At 41.4% G+C, this 17,216-nt stretch overlaps 1 protein-coding gene across 2 annotated transcripts in view; it reads right to left on the reverse strand.

Annotated features, from left to right (window-relative positions):
- Positions 1-17,216, reverse strand: part of DNAH9 (dynein axonemal heavy chain 9) — a gene marked incomplete at its 5' end in the record, with an annotated part of 185,594 nt that overhangs the window by 56,608 nt on the left and 111,770 nt on the right. Inside the window, 5 exons of one of the 2 annotated variants that reach the window (XM_081848623.1) lie at positions 563-685; positions 2,784-3,019; positions 5,449-5,637; positions 10,841-10,960; positions 15,553-15,978. In XM_081848623.1, the coding sequence (XP_081704749.1) occupies positions 563-685; positions 2,784-3,019; positions 5,449-5,637; positions 10,841-10,960; positions 15,553-15,978 (1,094 nt within the window). Of the gene's footprint in view, positions 1-562; positions 686-2,783; positions 3,020-5,448; positions 5,638-5,734; positions 5,863-10,840; positions 10,961-15,552; positions 15,979-17,216 lie in introns of those variants that run through there. The other variant, XM_081848624.1, reaches the window with a different exon arrangement.

The raw sequence follows: 17,216 nt of genomic DNA on the forward strand, positions 1-17,216 counted from the left end.
GCTTTTTTCTTCTTCTATCAAGCCCATGAGGCTTTGCTTTATTTGACTTGCCTCTTCTAATTAAGAGTACAGCAAACCACATCTGAGTCTTCTATGTGTGACTGCTGTTATTTTTATTATTCTATGGTGATCACTTTCCCAATACCTAATAATAAAACAAATATTTAAAATAGAATCCCATGATATTAAAGTAATGGCCTGCTGGATTTTTTTCTTATCACTCAGGACACCATTTTTCAAAAGCTGCTGAAACAAAAGTGTTTTAAAAGATGCCTCCAATTTGACTATGAGACACCATCTCCTGGGAGAGGGGGCACACCCCATCGCTGTTGTACCATTATTGAGAAGGTCCACCTAACTCAACCATTACAATATTTCATTTCCTGAAATTTGGGCTTGGAGAATAATTTCCCCTGGTGACCTCTAGGAAAGTTCACCAGAACTTGCACACATATTGCCCACAGAATCGACAGCAGCTCCTGTCAGACAACACACAAACTTTCCCATCATCCAGAACTTGACAACCGCAGATGAGGAGCCTTCTGATTCACCACCATCTTACCTTCCTTTTTTTATTGTCTCACGGCCAAGCAATGGACCTAGAACTGGGTCAACAGATTCTTCCAAGTTCTCAATCAGAACAACTTCACCAGCGGCAAGAGCCTGCTCTATCATATCCAGATACCTAGGAAAGATGGTACCAGGGTGACATATGTAGCAGTAACCACCACAGACTTTTAAAGCAAGGAACATTTGCCTTCATAAGGGAAAGAGTGGGAGAAGCAGAGTAAACTCGGTGGTTTAAGTATTATGCTGGTCCAGCAGCATGGGGTAGCGTTTCACTTCCTAAAAGGAAAGCATGTTAGAGGCACAAAGTTTAATTAAATTCATAGGCTCTACAGAGTGATCAGCACCTGTAAGCAAAATGTTTGGGGATACAGTCATGCCCCAGATTCTCTATGCGCAATGTGTTTTTCTGAGACACTTTATTTTATTATGTACAATCCCTTCTGCAACCAGATTCAGATCTCTCTTTATTTTCCCAAGGTTCTTGCTGGCCAAAGTGTGTTAGATGAGAAAAGTAACCTTTTGAATTAAACAATAATGGCCAAAACTGGAATGCTACTTGGGAGGAGTGGAGTGCACTGATAATTTAAAGATAAATGACTGCTCTAACAGAGGGAATCTTGACTTTCGCCTTATTCACGTATGACCATAAAAAAATGTCCCTGAAGATGGGACTTACAAGAAACAAACAAAAAACAAACTTGCAAGCAGTGGACAGCTTTTTGTAATCTGCTGAATGATTTGTTCTTGAATTTATGGGATGAAGTTGTGGGATAAATCAGTCATGCTTAAATCTAATGAATGAATACATGGGGTTAATGTGTTTTGTGTTTTTATATTGTATTTTTATGTTGTGAACTGCCCTGAGACCTATGGATAAATGATGCTACACAGATTAAATAAATAAATAAGAAAGACTTCCTGCAAGGACCACTCCCCCTCACCTTTGTAGGAAGGGTTACCAAACGCTTTGTTCTCTCACTTCCACCATGTGAACCCTACCATTAAGGAGGTCTAAGCTGAATGCTCCAAGCTTAGACCACATGACTTCAGCAAGTCATCTTTGTGTTTCCATACAAATAATTTAGAAACATTTACCATTTTGGAACCTAAGTTATACTGCCTGTCTTTTCTTGCTGCTGTATGGAAAAGCATATTAATATAACTTTTGAAGAGTAAACCATTTTTAACTTACCAAACGTGTGGTCTCTTTCTATGCTAAGGAAAGTGAGGAACTTTGGTAGCAACTTAGAAGGGATATTTTAAAGGTCTATCAGTCTATACTTCCATGCTTAACTTTGCTGCATGCTTTGAGATTTTAAATCTCTGCTGGGGCTCTCTCACCAAAGATTACTTACTACAAACCTGGATCTAGGCACCCAGGAAATTCTCCTTTTATTATTATACCATATCTATTTTTCCTTTTACCAAATTAACCAACAGAAATTGTTTACTTTGATGCATTTTATCAAACACACATATTAACAGAACATGCAAACATGGTGATTTCCTTGTGAAATTGCTGCTTCATTATCATAACCTGTGAGAGTTCTGCTAAACTGACCCTCTTCATTGACAAGGCAACACACGCAGAAGACAAAAAAATGGCTTCTCGTGTGTGCCTTGCCTGTCTTTGAATTGTTTCCTAAGTCTTTCGAAAGATCTGTGAAAGACAATTCGTTAAGAATCCTCAGAGAAGTGGACTATAACAGTTCTATTTTATCACCCCACCCCTGGACCTCTTCCTTTTGAGAACTTGCAACAGTGCAACCTGGAAGACCGCTGTCCATGAGGCCTGAGTCTTAAAGGCCAAATATCAGAGGTGAAGCAACAGAACAAGAGACTAAATCCTCAGCACTGAAGAACTGCAGTATGACGCACAGCCAGCTGGTACCCAGAGTGCAGCCAAACCTCCTTCATTCTCCTCCTCCTCAATACATTCACAGTTTCAGTGACGTTTCTATGGCAACCATGCCAAGTTCTGCACAGCTCCTCCCCATTTAATCAGAAATCTCTATAATCTTGGTAATGAAAAAGGCAGGTTAATACACAAAAGTTCTACATAGCTGCAAAATTGGAGTGCTTTCCTTCCAAGCGTAATTGCCTCCTACGATCTTTAGTCTGAAGCAGAATATACATCAAATCTGACACTGCAATTGAACACATCAGGTTTTGCTTTTTTCCAGCTGCAGCTTTGCATGGTCCTGCCTGCTCACCCTTTCTGCCCAATCCGGGTCACTCGGAGAGCTTCACCATACTTGGTTTTGATCCACTTGATGCCCTGGAGCTGGGGGTCAACCATGAGGGGCCAGCGCTCACAGTTGCTGAGGATTGTGGCATTTTCAGTGGACATGCGGTCAGCCGGTAGCCCTTCATTCTGCCAGGCTGCTATGTCAGCATCATCAGTCAGCATCATCAGAGGATCCAAAGATGGAGTCAACGGGATTGCAACCTAGGACAGCAAAAGGCACACAACTTGCAGATGAACAGTAAATACCTATGTACTCCAAGTATCAGCAAGCTGAATTAATATTGCTTTTTCTATTATTTAACAGCAAGTCTCTACTATCGCCTGCAATTTCTTAAGATTGTATAAAACCTTTAGGTGAAAGACTGAGAGGCACAAGAGGGATTTCAAATTTCTTGCTGCATCATCGAAACCGGAGTAAGGGGAATAAGGTATTTTCTGCCTCCTAACCATCAATGGGGGGAAAAAACAGCTTGGGCAAAGGAGTACTCCATATAGATACCAAACTCACCATTGTGTGCACCATCCAAACCAAATAACCACCACGTGGAACCCCTTACAGCAGTGGTTTTCAACCAGTGTGCCATGTCACCCTGGGGTGCCTTGAATGATGGTCGGGGTGCCACCGGCAACACTGGCCTCCGTCCCTCTTTCTTTCCCTCCCCTCTCATGTCTCTGTCTCCCAAAGGCTTGCACAGCTGTTTATTGCAGCAGACCTGGCTACAAGCTCCCCAGATGAATGGTGCCTCTGAGAGGCATTTGTCTTTGGGGTGGGTGGGGGGACAGCTCAGAGACCAGGGATGGTAGCTGCCCAAAGGACTAACAAGGAGAGGGGAGAGGAGAGGAGGCTGGGGGCACACTCCACAAGAAACGGTGTTTGAAAAAGGGTGAGAGGCTACCAGCACTGTAAGCAAGGGGTGACATAACTGGGCTCCTGAGCCCCACAGCGGTGCCACAGAAAGAATGTAGTTGGTTAAGGGAGCCGTGGCCTCAATAAGGTTGAAAACCTCTGCCTTGCAGTATCAGTTTCAGGGTGTAATTACCCCTTGGGATCATTGTTCTCAAGCTTTTCAAGCCACACCCATTTGATCTTCAGAATGCTGCTAGCATTCACGTGCATGTATTATTCAACAATGCATTGAATGTATATGTATATGTCTTCATACAAGTGTATATTTATTTTAAAGTGAAAAATTTGTGTAAAAGCCCCAAGGCTCAAGAAGGTATTTTCCAAATTTAAAACTAATTAAATGCAGGATAAACCTTGTCCCATTGACATATGCCTTGCCCTCCAAAATGTGAATCAGCCCACACAGCTGAAATGGAAACAAGGGGCCTTTCTTCATTTCCTAGGAACTGAATGGTTGGTCAAAGCTAGATATATTTTCTACATTCAACATTCCACTACAGGATAGTCACCTAAAGGGAACACAACTTTGAAGGGGTTACCATCTGGTGATAAATACAATATTCAAAGCTTTCTGCAGAGGATTAAATATTTTTGTGCCATGGATTCTGCCCTCATGTCCTATCTTTTGAGAGTAATATGGAATGCTTCTCTTAACTGGATGCATAAGGGTCCCCAGCTAGCCAAGTTACAGAGTTTCTAGATATTGCCACCACCAAATTTCTTTAAGAAAAATTTACTTCTAAGCTGAAACCATAAGATTTAAACACAACTGGTTTGTGTAGTGGTTTCTGTTTTGCCCTTCATGTATCTGAGCCAATGGGGAAAGAACGTGCTGCATTTACAGTTTTCAAACTTTAGTCTTAGAATATAGGGGAGTAGAACATCAGTAGAAATACAGCTAAGCTAAGTTTTCACAATTTTATCAAGGAATCATGGGCTAAATCAGGGATCAGGAACTTGTGGCCCTCAAGGTAACGCTGGACTGCAGATTTGGGAGCATCAACATTTGAAACATCTAGGAGTCCAACAACATCTGTAGCCACATGTTCCCCATCCCTGGGCTAAGATAAATTAGCTCATCGGCAACCCCTCCCTCTTCTACTTCAATACATCCTTTTGTGTACAAAAACAACAAGCAATGACACAAAAACCTCAAAGAATGAGGCCTGGGGCAGGTTAAACTGACAGCTTGATAGAACAGGATCAGATTACACCTTGTACTTTTGCAGAATGTAATTAACACATTCACAAGTCTGCTGTGATGCTGCAAGGCAGCATTCACAGTTCCAGAAAGACTGCGACCCTAGAGCAAGCTTTGCTTACCCAGAAGGCTTGGAACTAGAATCCCTAAGGGTACATCATATATCTTAAACACTGGAGCAATATAATAATAAATTATATAGAAATGCTTTTTAAAGGATTGTTTGGCATTTTAGAGAGAATAGCAGACAGAAGCAAACAAAAATGGAAGATCCAAAAGCTCTCTCTGTGTGTGTATTGTGGACATTCACAACCTATTAATTAAAAGCCATCTGGGTAAATAATAACAAACGTTTCCCAAATGTCATAGTCAGCAACAGGGCGCAACACTTTCAAAAGTCCATTCCAAACCTGGTTCCAACACAATTATAGACTGCCTTTGATTTCAAGCTCATGACAGAACAAAAGCTCAGATTGGAAAGCAGAGATGCATCTGAAAATGTGACAGTTATCTTGTGCTCACTTTTAGCTGGCGCAAGTATGGTTTCCATACGCTGTCCATTAGGTCCTGCCTGTATTTCTTGCTGAAGTAACCCAAGTAAGAGACGAATGCAGTTATCAATAAGACATCTCCACACAGTGCACTCTCTTGCTGCTTGAAGTCTTTCACTGATTCAGCCCACCTCACATTTTCAGAGGCTAGGCCCCCAACCTAGAATGAGTAGTGGAAAACAAACCACACAATTAAAGCTCATTGAATAAATTCTGGCTTCAGAGATTTTTCATTCTTAGGAGTGCAGGCCTCTTACAAGGTACTGGTTGGGAGTAAGAAAGATGTCTATACTGGCAACCTAGGAAGTCCTGTTTCACAAAACTGCTGTTGGTGAAGAGTGATGCAGTAAGGAGCTTATAGCCATTTTACATCTTTGTGCCCTTCTTTTTGGAATTTTTTGTTTAGATTATGCATAGGTCAGGAAAGGAAAGTTTGAGGAACAATTCTCCCAACCGACCCTGGCCTCAGAAATTGACCAGTGGTCTGGGCCTAATTGAACTAGCATGCTTCTCACACTGGGACCCAGCCCTGATGTGATTTTAAGTCAGAGAAAATAATGTTTCCTATTGCTGCTTTACCCAGAGGTAAATATGAGTAATATGCTATTACTCTACCATATAAGTTTATAGTCAGACTGAAAATGCCTGGTTAAAACCTTTAAAGCTTTTTCTAATTGAATAGACAAAGTAGTCTTTCCCGAGAATGGTATCTGTTACAGGAAACGACAGGGGAAGCACATTTGGCTTTGCGACTTGAGGCAAAATGGGAAGTGCCATCCTGCCCTGCCACATCTGCTGCCAGTATCAGCACCAATTTTGGGTGAAATCATGCTGAAATCGTGAGAGATCTCATGCACTCTGCAAGATGTCATGTGATTTCAGAGATCTGGCCTGAAATGCCGGTGCCGCTTCTCTGGAGACTTCTGCCACCTGAGGTGCAGGCCTCACTCTGCCTAATGGCTGCACAGGCCATGGGAAACCATCTATTTAGTATTTTTTATAATGATAATATTTATCTCTCAGAGCTTTCTACAAAGTAATCAAATTGGATGTTGGAAAACATGATTAACTCACTTTTTTGCATATTCATTTTACTGCAATAACTGAAATATGTCTGTCTAAAAAAATATTCTGAGTTCTCTTAATCGAAACAGCCATTTTACCGGACACTTCGAGTCGCTTCAAGCTTTTTCAGTAGTGCCATTCTTTGTATTTGATTAACACGGTAAAATTATGTAAATCTTGGTTCACATTACACACAAAAAATACCTGGAATTGTTGAGAAACCTGTGCCCTAGTTGAAGCCAGGTTCTTCCCAACTTCACCATTACTTTCTTCAGAAGTATTACATCCAAATAGTGTGGTACATAAATCCATTTGTTCTTAGAGATCAATAAATTGAGGCCTCATTATATGCACTGCTGTTGTTGTTGTTTAGTCGTTTAGTCGTGTCCGACTCTTCGTGACCCCATGGACCAGAGCACGCCAGGCACTCCTGTCTTCCACTGCCTCCCGCAGTTTGGTCAGACTCATGTTTGTAGCTTCGAGAACACTGTCCAACCATCTCGTCCTCTGTCGTCCCCTTCTCCTTGTGCCCTCCATCTTTCCCAACATCAGGGTCTTTTCCAGGGAGTCTTCTCTTCTCATGAGGTGGCCAAAGTATTGGAGCCTCAGCTTCACGATCTGTCCTTCAAGGGAGCACTCAGGGCTGATTTCCTTAAGAATGGATACGTTTGATCTTCTTGCAGTCCATGGGACTCTCAAGAGTCTCCTCCAGCACCATAATTCAAAAGCATCAATTCTTCGGCGATCAGCCTTCTTGATGGTCCAGCTCTCACTTCCATACATCACTACTGGGAAAACCATGGCTTTAACTATACGGACCTTTGTTGGTAAGGTGATGTCTCTGCTTTTTAAGACGCTGTCTAGGTTTGCCATCGCCTTTCTCCCAAGGAGCAAGCGTCTTTTAATTTCGTGACTGCTGTCACCATCTGCAGTGATCATGGAGCCCAAGAAAGTAAAATCTCTCACTGCCTCCATGCACTGCTAATGTTCAGTTAATGTCTTTTTCTGTGGCATCTATCACTTAGAGAACATCATCTTCAAGGCAGGCAATTCTAAAACCTTTTTTATTTTCTCAAACCTTTTATAATCTTAGCTGATGCTGTTGGGTTGTGGGTCAGTTGTTGGGTTGTGGGTCAATTGTTTCAAAACAATTTTATTTTGTTGTTTTTAAAAACATGACCACTGCTATCGGGCCCTTTTTAGTGGAAAAGAAATTAAGGAAGGAGAAGCTGCAGAACTGATAGGTCAGAGTATCAGAATAAATAAATGAAAGAGTAATCCTAAACAGCAACAAAAAGATTTATTTGGAGAAAACAGAACAGAATGTGAGATCAGGCATATAAGACAATAAATACAAAAATAGCATGCTAATTTAGTTACAATTGTGAGAGATGTATTTTGAAGATGGAAAGTGCTGGCAGGAGAAGATACTTAGCATTACAAGATTTCCTAAATTACTGCACCATTGGCAGGTTGTCTGTTTGTTTTAAATCAAAAGAACAAAACAAATGTTAATTGAAATGAGTATCTCTAATTTTACTATTCCAAGCAAGGTAAACACATAAAGAAAAGAGGAATATTCCCAAATAGATAATCATTTCCTGAGACAGGTGCACCAATAAAAAATCATGAGTCATCTTGAAGATTGTGGGGGGTGGGGGAGAGAGCTACAAATTAATGGTGCTTCCACACAGCAGTTTATTGTGGACTTGGTGCTGCTTCTGCATGCAAGTTTTTCATAGTGTCCACACAACACTGTCCTCATCAAAATACAGTTCCATATATCACCCGACCTCAATCTAATCAGCCATGATTCCTCACAGAAATAATATGGACTGGCATTTTGGTAATGGTGATGTCAAGTGGATGCTGCTCAAAAATTGCATCTGTGAGCAGCACCAAGTCCACAATAAACTGTCCCACGGAAGTTCCCTTGCTTTAAAGCATCAGGGAGTATGTGTCACTAAGAGGGGGATTAAGAGTATGTGAAAAACTATACAATGTCCATATTAAGAACAATACAAAATCAGGTCTGGGAGACGAAAAGCTTAACTTTTAGTTCTACCCTGTCCCCCCCAAAAGCTGGGCTTTTGGTCTAACAGTATTTCAAAATTAATACATAAAATAATATCCCAGGTATATGGAAGGCAGGATAGAGTAACATAATGTTGAAAATACACACTCATCACACATCAATAATTCTCACCTTTCAAGATCGAACCATGACACTGAAAAGCACAGGTGCTAACTTAACCTTGTTAAATATAAACTGGATGAATTATGTATGCAAGTTTACAACAACAAACTGGAATGCCTTGTGGCAAGAAGCGTCGAAATGCACGTTTTTCATCTGCTTCCAGAAATACAAAAATAATGCCATAGGTATTTGGTTGGCCACTGTGAGAAGAGGAAAAGTGATTTCCATCTCCGATATTCCACTTCTGCTTACCATGGGAAGCTCAGACTGGCCTCCCCTCCACATGTTTGCAAGGGAAATTACTGTAAGTCATCTGAGTTTCTGCTGTGCTTGGGGTGCAAGTACCCTCATTTTTACCAAATTAGTCCAAAACTGCATAAATCATACACAGATGCCAGGCAGGACAAGAGGTCAACTTAAAAATAGAAAGTCTAAGATTGAAAAACATCCCACATCTGTGCTATAAAGCAAAATCTTTCATTTTACCAGTTTCCATCTTAATTAAGAGATCACCCTCCATGCTAATTAGTTGTTATTGTTCTTTTCCTTTTTTCACTTTTTAATTGGCTTCTCTAAGAGTGACTTCTTTGGTAACAGCCTCAAAGCTAAACTCTCAATCCTCTGTAAATAAACACAAGTAGGAATGTGGAAATGACTAGCTCCACTTGCTGGTGAAAATGCAGAATGGTTTGATACTTGTGTTGGAAAAGCATGACGGGAAAAGTGCCTCCTATTAGCCGCTTGCCGCTTGCCTTAATTATTCTCGGATGCAGCATTTATCTGTATGAAATTTTATGTTAAACTTTTTAATTAAACTAGACTTTGAATGAATGTGCTCGGTTTAAATTAGCCATGACATCATTTATGGCGGTACAGGAAAGCATTCTAAGCTTTAGTGCAGATATGTTCCAGTGCATTAACAAATTTGTTGATGTATTTTAATAATAGTAGTAGTAGTAATGTAAGAAATAAACTAGTTTGTAGGGTGGCCTTAAATCATATATAATGAATTTAATGAACTACTTAAGGCTTAACCCATTGTACTTGCCAACAGCACTGGCTTGGATATATTAAAATACAACTGTGCATTTGTAGCATTTAAAGCATTTGTAGACTGTATCACTTTTCTAATACACATAGCTATAAGCTGCAATATCTCTTACTCTGGGTAAACGCTACTGAAGTCAGAGGAAAACTTCAGTGTCAGTGAGTACAGGACTGCTGCTCTAGTAATTCTATATGATTATGTCCCTAACTAGTTCGACTGACTGCTATATTTTTTTTAAGCAACCAGCAGGCCCTTACTTTTTGCTTCTTGTTAAACAAGCAAGGCAGGCCTTTTGCACAACACAATACTATTACAACTACACACATGAATAGACACTTATTGCAAAGATAAAGGGCAACAGTGCTCATTAAAAACCCATATGCTCATTAAAATCACAAATTAAAGGTTTCATTTCACAGCAGCTGGAGCTAGTGAATGGCTGCTATGCCAACAGCCATGTATCATTCACAAAACCAGACAATACAGACATATACTGCTATGAATGATTAAAAGTGAAAAAAGGCACGGGGGCTGGATTGTTGTCCCAAAGTTTGAAAGCTTTATATGCAATGGTCGCATTGTGCATTTGTGGCTAGTTCATTAGTCCAATCAGATATGGCAGTCAAGGAGTTTTATGCTCACAGTAACTAATGACTGCTGAATCTACGCTTGCACAGAACCACTAAAGCATTCACTACAATGCTCTTCTGATCTATTCACATGCTACTATTCCTTGGAGAGATCAAGAATCCTAGCTGTGACTTGATTTTTCTCCCTGAAGCAGCACTCCACACTGGGAAAGACTTCCCCTAGAAAAGCAAGACTAATAAATAAGAAAGGGGCACGTGCTATACATATCCTGGCTGAATAATTGCTCCCTTCTGCAAGTCGGGTGTCATACCAGTATGCTATTTGCTTTCATTCTGAGCTGGACAAACTTTCAGATTCAGAAGCACAGCTAGCTGTCCGTATAGCACTACACAAAGTTCTTCCCACGCCCACCCACAAGTTGGCCTTCACATGGTGGCCCAAACCTCATCAAGTGATTCTCACCAGACGATTTGCAAGGGAGATGGTCTTCGCTGTGGCTTCGGCTTCCTGTTGACATTTTAGCTTCTCTGCTGTGGCCTTCTCAAATTTGGCTGTAAGCCTAGCCAGGTTCTCGTTAAGGTGCTGTAGCGTGAAAAGAAGAAAACCATAGAAGAAACTAAAGATCACAATGTGATGCAGTTTGAATTTATGTATTCACACACCCCTCATCAGAAGGAAGTGGGCTTTCTTCTGTTACTCAAGAAGACACACCTAACAGAGGTTATTTATTTCATCGCTGCTGGAAATAGAAGAACCAGTCTGACCTTTTAAATTCACAAACCCACAGAATCCCCTCGAAGCATCAACTATGGTGCCAACTCTGTGGGAAAAACAACATGGTTAAAACCCTCTCCTCCCATGGGGAATCAGGGGGGGCACAAAAGTCAGGCCTCTTTGCAGCAAGCTGATCTAGGCTTGACCTGGGGTTTCTAAAGGAATTCTCCATCACTCTAACAGCTGGCGTCTTCCACTGTTAACAAAACTTACCTCACTTACTACACAACCCTTTTTTTAACTCACCCCATTGTTTGTGCCTTAACATACATTATAATCTTAACCCCTTGGACATAGCTGCTAAGGTGATAGCAGCATCCTGTACCTTTGACAGTTAACATGGAAAAATGAATTTTGGTAGGCTCAGCTTGCTATGCAGGGGTGACAAAAGCTGCACCTGCCCAACTTCCTTCTTCTCCTGTGCAACTTTGCATCTTGTGACCTACCCTGTGTAAAAAGCACAGAGCAGAAAAGGAAATTGCCTCCTTGCCAGTTAAGGCATACTGCCCTTGAGATTGTGGTCTCCAGGCTTAATACTTATTTATCAGCATTATTTGCCAGCCTAAATGTGGAGGGCTGTTTGTGCGAAAGCTACAGAAAGGGGTGTGACCAAGGACCCAAGCAAAAATGCCCTATTTAGCTATGCTTCAGTGGTTTGGCAATGGATTTTGAAAGCGCCATCCAATCACTGCCCACATATGATGACATTCTCTTCCTGCTGCTCTGTAAAGCAAAATCAGACTGTTCTCAAAGTTATTGAAACGTTTCGCTTCTGTGACAAAAGAACTGAAGTTAACAATTGATTTTTATCTGCATCCAGCACAAACAGCTTAAAGCTAAGTGCCTCTAAATCATTTTAACACTGCTTGAACAATACACTAGAAATAAACCCAAATATGAAAAAGGGGCTTCTTCTTCTTTTAGTAGCATCTGGAGTTACTTGATCAAATAGCTGCACAGAATACAAAACACTGCCTTTTCAAACGTTGTTTATCATTAAATCCCAGAGCTGTAACATTTAAAATGACTTCTGCACATTAAAGTTTCCACCATTTCTGAAAGCATGTGCATGCATTTTCATTTATTTATTATACACTGGATCCCAGTTTACACGCAGCTGGGTTTCATTCATGCAACACTCTGAGAGGAGAGGCAGAGGAGGTTCCTCATTAGGATAAAGTGAGGCAGTGCCCTGCCTGCTTAGGGTACCCCCTAGGAGGGTGGGATGAGGCAAATCACACTAGTCCCACTGTTGTCTTCACTTCCCCCTGATTTCTGCCACCCATCCTTCCCTTCATGCCAACTCAGCACACTTCTCCTTCCTGCTATCCACTCCTTCCTTCCTTCCTTCAGGTGAATGTTTCCTCTGATTGCTGTTTTGTAACTGTTATTGTAGTCTCACTGGATTTTATGCTAATATTTCAATTAATGATTTGGCGAACTATGGATTTCTAAAAAAATATTTTGTTACTATTTTACTCACTGAGCCTTGGAATTCTTCTTAAAATAGGCAGGATATAAGTTTTTAATTATTTATTTATTTATTAAGAATGTTGACATCCCACTTTTCCAACAGAATATTGCTCAAGGTGACTAACAATAAAAGGAAAATTCATCAAGCTAACGACTTCCCTTGGTTATGAATGGTTTATATCATCACCCAAAAACTCTAAGAAAAACACTGAAGAATAAATTGGTTGGATTTGAAGTAGCTTGGTTCATTACTGCTCACACTACAAATGGTTTAGGCAGCAGCTATTAAGTTTGAAGATTTTCAAAGATGGGTAACTCTGAAGAACGTATATAGAAATTATTTTGTAAGCTGTCCAATGTTATCATATTTCAACATCATTTTACGTTGGATTTTAACCACCCTAGAAAGTTTTCTTGTGATTTGTAAAGAAATTATGCTGTGACACAGATTGGTAGGTTTTCCTAATTAAAAACCACATTTTAATTGACAGTTCTGAGCAGTTTTCAATTCCATACCAAACTGTGTTGTGAAGCTGGAATGATTTTTATAATATAATATATTCAGTGTTTATGAGATTGATTTGGTATAAGATGGTGATGACCCATGAATGTTTTTGTTGCTGTTGCCAACAATAGTGTGCAATACCTAACAAATGGATTTCCCCCCGATTTAAAGCTAGTTTAAAGGTTCACAACTTCAATTGACAAAGGGATTCATTATCCCTTAGTAAAAGTCACATAATGTACTGTTCCAAAGAATTAGCTTGGATCCAGGAAATCTTTAATGCAAACTTTCATGGGTGTAGCCAGGATTTTTGTTGGGGGGCAGGCCTTTTGTTTGGGGGGCAGAACCTCAGTTAGCTATGGATTGGCTCCCTTGGCTACACCCATGCAAACTTTAGTACTCATTCCTTACAAGTGCATGGATCTCTAACTTCTGCCCAAACCCATACTGTAAATGCTCCTAATAGTCAAGAATGGCTATTCCAGGCTCCCAGCTACAGGAATGCTCCAATTATATATACATATGTAGAACTATGCTCACAGAATAAAGGTAGCAATCCCAACTACCCTTACATTGAACTCAAGGGGATTTATTTCCGATTAAATATTACAAGTCACTGTTCATGGGAATGACTAGAGAAACATTCAAAATCTCAGGACAATCAATTGTCTGAACAAATGGGTTATGTAGACATTTTACATTTTCCAAAGTGCCAAGCAGCCTTGTAAGAAAGTCTACAAAAATAAACTAGACCTGCCTCCTGCTGAATTTACTCGCCTGCCTATACAAATCTGTCAGTCTTCCATGGTCCATGGATAGCCTGAAAGAAACAAAAGCAACAGCTCCTTGTACCTGTAGGTGATTCTCTCACAGCAACCAGTCAGAAGGGCAGCTATTAATAAGCTTGATGTACAGTATACACTGTGGATTACAATGCTAGATTTTTTTACTTTTTATTTTTGCACAGCCAAATGATGTATAATGGAAATGCCATCATCTCATAAAATTTTGAAAATGTGCATCTGCTATGGGGCAAAACTAAAATTCTGGTTACTGTCAGCGGCGGAGGAAGCCGCTCAGGCACCTGGGGCGACGTGCCCGGGGGGGGGGGCGAGCCGCCCATAGGGTTGGGGCCAGGGCAAGGCACACCATGGGGTCTCCGGAGTCTGCCTGCCTCCTCCCACTCGGCTGCCCTACAGCTGGGAGGGAGGCAGTGGGCAGACCATTTGGGCAGTGCGGAGCCTGCACGCACCCAAGCCACCACATCTCTCCCAGGAGAGACGCGTGGCTCGGGCACGCTGCAGGCCCTGCTGATAGTGCCACCCGGCATTTTGTCACCCCTCTCAGGGGTGACACCCAGGAAGAACCGCACCCACCACACACCCCTTCCCCCGCCCCTAGTTACTGCAGCATGGGAATAATAGGTAGTGCAACAAAGCAGGAGACACAGAACCTGCCTCATCTCTCACTTCTACAAAGCTCTGAGATGTTGCTGAACTCTTTTCACCCCATCAGCCCCAGCCAGCATGGCCAAGGGTCAAGGATTATGGGAACTGTGGTCCAACAATATCTGGAGGTTCCCACCCCTGTCTTAAAGGAATATAGGAAGGCTCTCTGAATTGACACCTCACAAACCTAGAAAGAAATGTTAGTGGGTTTCTGAAGAAGCATTCATTCAGCTGCAAGCAACCATCTGCCAAGGTGTTTCAGACAGACTTGTCAAGGGCCAAAGGTTCACAGCTATATTCCTGCATGTCATGTAAATCCTGGGGTAGTTTGAAAGACAGGTTTCACCACTGGCTAATGTGGCAACGTCTCAAAGCCATGAGTAAATTTAGATCATTATAATAGCTTAACTGGGACTTAAGAGAATTAAATTAGAATTTCTGCAATTGATGTGAACAACTCAACTTTATCAGTCACATACCCCCTGTAATCTCACAATATAGACAAAAATCAGATTGGTTTGCATCAGGTAGCAGCAGCAAAAAAGACATGACATAATATGATGACAAAGATAAACCTAGCTCAATTCATTAGAGCGTGGTGCTGGTAATTCCAAGGTTGAAGGTTTAACAGCTGCATATTCCTGCATTGCATAGGATCGGACTAGATGCTACAATTCTATGATTGGATTATTATATGATTATATGATTGGATTATTATATGATTATTATATGGGTAGTTTGTGCAATGCAGATGCCTACAAAATAACCTTGAGTGGAGCACAGCACAATGGCCCATCTACTGGCAAGAGACAGGCAAAGGAACATCGCTCAGCCAGATTCCAGGTTCGCTACTGGGCTAGATGGCAAAACAGCATGTCCTCGTATAAGGCAACTTTGTATACTCTCTGCCCAGTGCATCACAGAACAATGCTAAGAGAAATGGAAACCTGTTTTACAGGCTGCCTTGGACTTACTGCAATTTTGGCCTTGATGCTAGCCAGCTTTTCCTGGGCAGCAGCAAGCTCGGCATTAGCTTTGTTGAGAGCCTGCCGCTTGGGCTCCACATCGCAGTACACTTTATGGAAGTGCACTATGTTGATGACCCAGGAGCAGAGGCCAGCAGCTGCATAGGACTTAGACGTCACCAGCTCAGGCTCGAACTCCGGGTCCTGCAGATACGGCTGAAGGGCTCGGAGGCAGTTCTCATGTATATTCTCTTTGTTGAAGTGGATCAAGGAATCCAGGAAGCTGTCCACTTTTGTCATGGCCACTTTGGCTGCTTTCCAGGTCCTGTCCTTGGGCACCTTCCCGCCAGGAGCGAGGAGCACCATCACGGCAGCAGTGACATTGCTGACAGCGGAAGGCGGCGATCCAAACGACTTCAGTTCTGTCAGATTGTTCTGAAAAGGAGCGGGGAGGAGAAACCAAAGTTGTTAGACGAAAATGAATGGGTTTTCTTTTTACTTTGCTGGTAATGGAGTCAAGCTCCAGAGCTATCAATCTGAGAGAGGAGCTTTGAAGCCAGGAGCAGCACTGTGAATTTTAAATATTATGACTCATCGGACGTAAAGCAATGAATCCCTCTAGTGGCACAGGGGCCTCTGCCAGCTTGTTAGATAAGAGCCAGTCATGTTCCTTCAGCATTTCAGCCCAACTCACAGGCCATTAAAAATGCACAATTATATTACAGATTTAACCAGTATGAAAAACAACAATGACAAAAAAAAAAAATCAGAATGCCCTGAAATCAACAAGGCATGTCTGAAGCTGCAAAAGGGCTTTAAAATGTGTCTCTTAATTGAGAGTTCTCATAAAGGTGACTGCTTTATAAATCTTTGTGCACTTTAATGCAAGGTGGATTCAGGCCAATACAGCGCCACAGAATGGTCTCTGAAAATCCTGCTGTGTTGTGGCTACATCCACAGGGAGAGACAATTGTGAATAACATCAGGCCACATGCTGACACTGATCCTGCAATGTCCTCACACAACCCCCACCCCTCCTGCCCATGTTTATTTGGTAGCAAGGCCACCACAAGGTTACGTACGCAGTGCGGTCAGTCACTACACACAAGAAACTTTGCATGTGAACCATATCCAAGATAAGGAAATAATGCCATCTGGTGCTGGGCTATCTAAATCCACCCTTGCAATACCATTTTATTTAAGTAGGATGTTTGAAGCCTGGATAAAATGTGGGGCTATGCTCTCTGAACATAACCCCAGAAAAAGTTAAGCCTTTTAAAGTTCCATAGACTCCAGTGGGGGATGTTTAAGCCTGTTGGGCTAACTCTTCCACTGAATCAATGGAATTTAAATGCGTTTAATATGAGGAAGTATGCTTGAATGTCCCTTTCACTAAAAAAAAATTTTTAGTTTTTTGCCTTCCTTCATAGAATAACCTTTCCGCTGTGCTACACACATATACACATCCCTGTGTACTTTGTGTTGCTTTGAACCCTTCTTCTGCCATTGGCTGGTGATAATATTCTAACAAGAAAGCAACAAACTAAAGTGCTTGGTTTCATTTCTACACTGGGATATTTTAAATACAAAAAAATAATAATAATTAACCACGTTAATCCAGCCAAGCTATGAAAGGAGTGCCATTTCAAGATCACCACATGACACCTGTTTCT

This window comes from Podarcis erhardii (genome assembly GCF_964252035.2).
Source record: "Podarcis erhardii genome assembly, chromosome: 2".
In the NCBI taxonomy this organism is placed as follows: domain Eukaryota; kingdom Metazoa; phylum Chordata; class Lepidosauria; order Squamata; family Lacertidae; genus Podarcis; species Podarcis erhardii.